The 8015-nt window shown below is 32.7% G+C and overlaps 1 protein-coding gene across 1 annotated transcript; it reads right to left on the bottom strand.

The window, feature by feature from the left end:
* Positions 1-5069: 5069 nt before the first annotated feature.
* On the bottom strand, positions 5070-6930 carry LOC114169974 (Heavy metal transport/detoxification superfamily protein). The gene is made up of 5 exons (XM_028055400.2): positions 6777-6930; positions 6562-6691; positions 6245-6474; positions 5941-6025; positions 5070-5847 (listed from the first exon to the last, which is right to left on the bottom strand). The coding sequence occupies exons 1-5, from the start codon at positions 6783-6785 to the stop codon at positions 5399-5401; spliced, it is 903 nt and encodes a 300-aa protein (XP_027911201.1). The 5' UTR covers positions 6786-6930; the 3' UTR covers positions 5070-5398.
* Positions 6931-8015: the final 1085 nt, after the last annotated feature.

The raw sequence follows: 8015 nt of genomic DNA, 5'->3' as shown, positions 1-8015 counted from the left end.
TCAAAAGTTAAAGGATATATATGAAAGGATTTTTTGGCCCCCCATTGTACTATGGATAAGAAAATGTGACACTAAATATATTTTTTTAGAAAATACTTTTTCTTTCATAATTATACACAAAGTAGTATATATATATATATATATATATATATATATAGATAGATAGATAGATATATAACTTTATTTAGCAGAGGAAAATGTGTATGAAAAACAGTAAACTCAATATAAAATGATCGATTTGCTATTAGGAATTGATCAATAATACGTACTTGTGTATTAGAAACATGAAAATTGTTATGATACCATTCATATGCGTTTGAGAAAAAAAAAAAAAGTACCGGTATTATAGTCCATTGGAGAATACATAAATGGAAAAAAGAAAATGAAAAGTAAAAGAAAAGGTTTATTTTAAAATCTCTTCTACATACACTATATATTTTTTAATGTAGAAAGATATGAAATTCATTATTACCTGTGGTTTTACACTTTTTAAAAAACAAAATTCAAATTGACTCGTTCATTTCTTAAAATGGAAATGAAATTAAATTTAGTTTTGGACAAGATAATTGTATCGATAAATTATTGATAAAAATTGAAAACTAAAATACATTATAAATAACACATTAGTGATGAGACAGAGTGAGAATTAAAGAACAAAGAGCTGATTGAGATTAGAGAGGAGAAGGATTATTTAATTTCTTAGTTTTAATATTATCAGACAAATATAATAAACATGAAAAAAAAAAAAATAGAGGTGGGAGAGAGTTTGAGAAGCCTGTATCTTGAATAAAGAAGTGTTTATTAGAAGGATCCCTTCATTCATTTATTATTCTCAATTATAGGTTAGTAAGATGATGTAAATATGAATGAAGAGGAATATAATGAACAAAAAAAAGATAAAAGGAACTTCCGGAATTAATAAAAGAAACATGACAAAGAATAAAATAAATAAGAAGATTTCAAAAGACTATGAGAAAGATTAACAAGAGGCAGATTAAAAAAAAAAAGTGAAAAATATAAAGAAATTCTCAATTTTTATAAACTTATATTATGGAATATTTTTTTTATTCTCTTGGAATATTTATAAGTACAGAATTTATGAGGGTAGAATTTATATGTGTAGAAGTTACATCATACATTTCTAACTAACACATGTCACTTTTATAGTATGATGATTGTAACTATTTAAAATATATTTTAACCTCTCCATGAGACACATTGGAAGTATAAAGACGAAAATTTCCTATTTTTAGCATGCACCTTTCCTTAATTTTAAAGAACCACCATTACGTTATCTTAGGATTACTTAGGAGTTAACTAAATATTAAACAATGAATAGTTGAATTAAGCTTAACTTAAGTAGTTTCATGTTTGCATTTGGATTTCCGAATGTGTTTTAAATACTTGTGAGGTGTCTTTTCCTCTTTAACACTGTGGCACAATCTTCATAAAAGAGGGAATGTAAAAACACTTTTAATTTATAATGGGGTGGTGTTGTGACCGACAACATACTACATAATAAAATAAGATGAATTTTTAATTGCATTAACTTTTAAATTATGTTTAAGTTTTATTTGAATTAAATTCATTAATTCAAAAAGGTAAACAAGTAATTTAGACAAAATGATGATCCATACAATTTTACAATTTTTTCAACGATCCTAACGATTTTGCTGTAGCATGATCATGTGTGACATTTGAATCTAAAATAGTATGTAAAATTGTACCATATTTGAAGTTTTCCTCTTCAGCATGGAATAATAGGTTGAATCATTGTAATTATTCAATATTTAATATGTAGGATAACTTTTTTGGATCTTGTCTTCTAGTGTAGTAGAATATATGTAACTAATGTAGTAGAATCTTTACCTAAAAAGAGTACAATATAGGGTAAGAATGAAAAAATTACATATAGCACGAAATTTTTTTGAGTTTTGGTTCTCTAGCTTATGGAAATGTAGAGTTGTTATGCTTTCGATTGCCTTTCTTTGGTTGAAAAACCTCTTGGTTGATTATCATTTATGTAACTTTTATATAAATATGATATAATTATCTCTCAATAGTAATGATTTCTTACTTACTTTACGAGTTAATATCTTTGTTGAAAGTTCTACGTAGACTAGAGACAAGATTTTATTTTTGTTAACAATGACTCTGATACCATGTTAGAAGTGAGTTTTAAGTCTAACTTAACCCCACAAAACTGACTTGTAAGGTGAGGTTTGTACTCACTTGACCACCCATTAATTTATAGTCCCACGTATAAGTAATGTGCAAACTTCACCTTACAAATTGATTTTATAGAGTTGAATTAAGCTTAAAATCCATTTTTAACCATCTTTTTATACCGAATGTATATAATGTTTCATGTTTGGTGATAAGAAAAAAATTAAACACAATAAAAAAATATTATTGGGTGAAGTTTGTGTGTCCCTTGAGATACAATTAAGTTTTTAACCAAACTTTGAATAAACAATACAGGATTACGAATTGGAAAGAATACTTCAACATCACCGAATATGAATTGAAAATTTGAATATACTACTTATAGGAGTGGATCATATATTTATTAAAAGATATAGTTTTTACTGTTCCTAATTTATGCAGAACATGAAAGAACCTTTTGGGTCATTACCATGATGATATTAAGGATAAGAAAATGCGACAATAGACTTTGGAAATTTCTGGTTTGATCTTAATTACATTCAACATATAGCATATAGCTTTTCCACCTATCACAAGCTACAACCCCTACTACAAGTTGCTTAATCGCATATCCATCCAAACTTCAATTATTTATAAACTAATCGTAATAAGTATTAGCCTCACCCTCTAAAATCTCATGTTTGTAGAACATAGAGGACGACACTTTTGACCAATGACTTCTCCCTGCAGTTGTCATATTCGACAATCAATTATGTTTCTTCAATGATCAAAAGGAACAGTTGAAGTGTTCAAGGATAAACATAAACTCATATTTTCCCATACACCTTGCATTCATAACTCAACTTTCATTCACCTTTTGCCTTTGTTAATCATTAAGGTTCAATTTTGTTACCACCAAGATCATCTAAAAGAGAAGACTCATAAATTCATTATTTTCAGATTCTGGATTAAGGAAAAGCAGTTAAAAGTAAGAGCAAAGTTTGTGAGAATTGTAATTTTTTTCTTCTGCATAAAGCACAGTTTGCCAACTCCAACCTTTCCTTCTCAAACTTATATCTGAAAAAGAATATTTAAGGTCCTTTAGTGCAGTGCCTGACCCTTTACGTGTGTGGCCCCATTTGGGAGAAATTCAACTCTGAATAAAGCTCACTTTATTTATTTTTCTTTCACAAGTGTACGTCGATGCGTACGATTTTGGCACCAACCTTCAAGCTAGCCTGTTCTGTGAGCGATGTGTGAATTATTGTTCAACCAAATACAAACTCACCAAGAATAGCAAATAATAATTGAATTTAAGGCTTCAAAAATAGTTAATGATTTACAGAGGGAAAAATAATTAAAGTTGAAACCATGGTCAGTGACCGTGTTAAGAAGCTAGAGTAATGGAAAACCTATGAAAATAAAAGGGCTTTAGCCACATGGATGCGGAATCTTTAAAATGCATAATATTTGGTTTCTGTGAATATACATGAAAGCACACCTTCTTGTGAATACACTTTATTAAAACACTCGGTAAAGGGGAAAAGCCGAAAAGTTTTAGGTTGACCTCTCGCTGTGTTAGTGCCCAGAATATTCTTGTATTATTAAAAAAAAAAAATCTTTGGCAGAACCAAACTCAAAATCAAAAAGGAAAAGGGTAAAGGAGTGCAGTTGCAGGGACACTTTTTTTTTTCTTAAGTTTATTCTTTAGAAAATTACAATAGAAATGAACATTTAAAAAAAAAGTATAGATTAAATTACTTATTAAATGGAAAGTTCAGTTTGTTCTGTCGACGACAAAAGTAGCAGAGCCATAAATCAGTTTAAAAGCGCCATAATAAAGACATGATGAGATTGATAATTTTTTTTCTTTTACAATGACTTATGTTAGTCATAAATTATATCGTATGGTTTCTCTGTCTTGGTTTTTATATATTCTTTCTTGCATACTCCATATAAAGCATGTTACTGTTTAGTTTGTCCTTTTTTATCTTGTATAATACATTGTATGATCTTTCATGTTAGTCTAAAAGTTATTTATTTTCACCACAATAATAGTTTAATTTGCACACATGTTGACGACAATATTAATGTTGGTGTGAGATTAGAAGAGGAATGCGATTTGAAAATGTTGGTGTGCCACTGTTTTTGGCTTTTCCATTCTTTTAGAAAAGCTCTTGTTTCTTTCTTTTGGCAAAGGCAGACAAAAATGAAGGGGGTTTTGAGTGCAGGGTAGTGTGGTCAGTGGTCTTGGATAGCATCATCATCATCGCCAAAGAAATATGCCATGCATAAAACCAATGCATTGTAATCATGATCCCTCACGTTTGCACTTTGCCTCATGTAGCACATGCAACCCAACGCCTCAGTTAAAAATGCACTTGTCAGCATTCTTAACAATCATCATAAACCAGTGCTTTATGTTTAATTAACACTAGCAGATGATCACCACCACATAGGACTAATAATGATTAAGGATGTACATTGTTTTTGAAACCTTAGTCAATGTAATGAAAAACAGAAGAATGAGATGATTGAATCGAATTGAGAAGTTATGCAGGGCGAAGAAGGCGAGGAGAGAAAGAGCCAAATTTAAAAGCGTGGAAGGAAAAGAGCAGTTAACATATGGGACAAATGATAAAGGTGGGAAAAGGACAGAGTTTAAAGCAACTAACGACCCTGCTTCGAGGCAATGGCAATGGTGTAGTAGTGGACAAATTATAAAGGTAGGAAAAAATAAAAAAGGACGCTGAAGAAACTTGTAGGAATAAGCGTCATAACTAATGAGTGCACCAAACACCTCATCTCAGCGACCAAGGACACCTAATAAGGACATGTACGTGCCAGCCCCTTTTTTGTCCACCCTCTCCGAAATCTACTTACAATCATTAAATTATCAAGAAAATTGGCACCAACCACAAGCATACAACAAAATCAAATTTGAAATGGATTCCAATTTCCATCTTGTTATTTACATTATGCATAAACTGGAAGTAACAAATTCTGAAACTGGCATTGCCATTTGAAGATATATCATCCGTATTGGTTAACTAATCACATCAAAATCACAAACAAAACATCTCAAAGTTCTCGTGGAATTCTAAAAACCAAAATTGAAAAAAAGAATAGAAACAGTCTAGACTATATAGCCTCTAGTCTATAACCCTGGCCAAGACCATCCACCACCACCATCGTCATTATTATCATCATCCATCACCACCCAGTTGAATGAAATCAACCTCTGACACCTCGCTCACATGACAGAACAAGCATTCGGGTTCTCGTCACTGAAAATTTGTGGTGGTGGTGCATGCAAGTGAAAGTGCATCTGCTCCGGGTACACCGGCACATAGCCATAGCCACCCATATGACCGTGTCCATAACCATAACCATAACCATGACCCAAGCCAAAAGCAGATTGTGGCAAATACTCCATTCTGCTGTAATCTATTTTCTGTATTCCCCCTTCGTTACTGTCTCCTCCTCCTCCCCCTCCACCACCACCACCACTGTTCTTCTTCTTCCCTGATCCTTCCTTGTCCTTTTCACCTTCTTTGTCACCCTCCTTCTCTTTCTTGGGAGGGACCACCTCAACCTTCCTCCTCAGCTTCTCCATTAGATTCTCCGCCAGAGCCTTAACATCCATTGTCCCTTTCACAGTCACCGTTTCCTTTTCCTTGTCTATAGCCATCTCTTTCACTCCTGCATCATGTCCACACCCAATTAGCCAAACCAAGAGACAAAACAAAAACAAAATAAGCAAAAAGGAAAGATAAACAAAACCAAGTAACTAACCTTTGGTTTTCCGCACAGTCTTGCTAATCCTGTCCAAGCAACCTTGGCAATGCAGTGCCATCTTCAGAACCGCTGTAGCCACCACCTGGTAATTAAATTAAGCAAAATTAACAACAAACGACAAATAAATTCGTAAATTAAACAAAAAATAATAATAACAACAGAGATCACCAAACAGTGCCAGAACAAATTAGGAGATTAAAATAAAAAAAAAATCCCAGGCTGGCAGTGGCAGAGAGAGTAAAATAAAATAAAAAAGGAAAAGGTTGGGACCAGAAATGAACGAACGAATGAGCGAACGAACCTCTTTGTCTTTGTTTTTCTTGTCCTGGTTTTTGTTGTTGGTTTTGGCGTCTTTATTCTCTTCCTTCTCCTTCTCCTTGTCTTTGTCCTTGTCCTTCTTCGGCTGCGGAGAGACGATTTCCACCTTCTTCTTCATCTTCTCCGCCAGGTTGTCCCTCACCTTCACGGGGTCCAATTTCCCGGTCACCGTTACCTTCCCGGCGTCGCTCTCCGCCTTCACCGTCTCCACACCTTCAACAGCAAGCAAAAATAACTTTAAAACACAGCAATTAACCAAACAGCGCGGAGCAAGTAACCACAAAAGAAGGGGAATAAAACCTTGGAGAGCACGGAGGTGTCGAGTGATTTTGGAAGCGCAACCGTCGCAGTGGAAGTCGAGCTTCAAAACGACGGTTGTGGTGCCGTTCTCGTTCTCCTTGTTGCCGTTTCCGCCACCGGACTTCTTTTTCTGCAAAACCATTAACAACACAAATTAGTTATTATTCGCAACAACGTAACAGAGTGAAGGGAAGTCGCGAGTGAGAGTGAGTTACCGCGCCCATTATCGTGTGTGTGTGTGTGCGTGAGAGAGTAGCGAGTAAACGTTGGTTTGGTAGTGGTAAGTGTGAGTCTTTAATATGGGTCTGCGTGGGTATTTATAGGGGGAAGTAATAACTATGCACATGGTGCGTGTTTATGATGTGGGTGAGTGGGACCCATTGTTGAAGTGTTTCCTTCTTTCACAAGGAGCTTGGTTTAATTATGTTGACTGGACCAAGAAACTTCTTCCCTCTTGCCAAGCATGTGTCTGCGTCCTTCTTCAATTGGGCTGGGCCTGTCTCAATGTACACTCTGCAATTATACCTCCCCTCTTAATTTTCCCAACTTCTTTTTTTCTATTTTTGGTGCCATTTTTCCAACACTTTTACTTTTCAAATTTAACACACATCCCATTTTATAAAAACATTCCTTATCATATAAATAAACCAATAATTATTATGATTTAATCACCGTCAATTGATCTCATAAAAATTAACATATGATGGATTAATTTGTTATAATTACTCATACTATTAATTTGATTAATTACTTTTTTATGAGATATAAATATTTATATTAATTATTTGATTTGCATTAATTATTTTAAATTAATGATTGATTGGATTAAAATTAACATACAATCGATTAATTTGTTATAATTACTCATATTATTAATTTAATTAATTATTTTTTATGAGATATAAATATTTATATTAATTATTTGATTTCTATTTTTTATTAATTATATTTTGTATTTAATAAAAAAACAGTTATTCTTTATTTTTTTATTATTAATTTTATTTTATAACAATAATAATAATACATGAGTCAGTTTCTCATTAAATATACTACTCTCGTTAAACAATTTCTCTAGCTACCCGAGGTTTTGCTTGTAAGCGTGTGCGGCGTATTAATAACATCAAACAACTTTTGTCCCATATACACGTTTTAAATAATACAGAATAATAAAATCAATTTATTTACCTCAAATAAGAAACCGTCAACTTTTTTTTTTTTTATTTCATTGATATTGGTTGGTGTAGGGTTGATAGCCCAATTACAATTTACACTGTGCAGCAAATCTACTATTCAGTATTTCTGGGTTTCTCTCTAACTTTTCATAAATGTGATTCGGGCCATGGGCCCTCTACTAGTTGGGTTTGATCTAGATCCACTTAGCTATAATGTTCCTAAACCAATTTTAATTGTTTTTTTTTTCTTCTGAAAATTAACGATAAAAATAAACGGTGGAC

This window comes from Vigna unguiculata, chromosome 11 (genome assembly GCF_037176805.1).
Source record: "Vigna unguiculata cultivar grain cowpea cultivar isolate G323 ecotype 2 chromosome 11, ASM3717680v1, whole genome shotgun sequence".
Lineage (NCBI taxonomy): Eukaryota > Viridiplantae > Streptophyta > Magnoliopsida > Fabales > Fabaceae > Vigna > Vigna unguiculata.
This window is presented reverse-complemented; position numbering and strand designations above follow the sequence as displayed.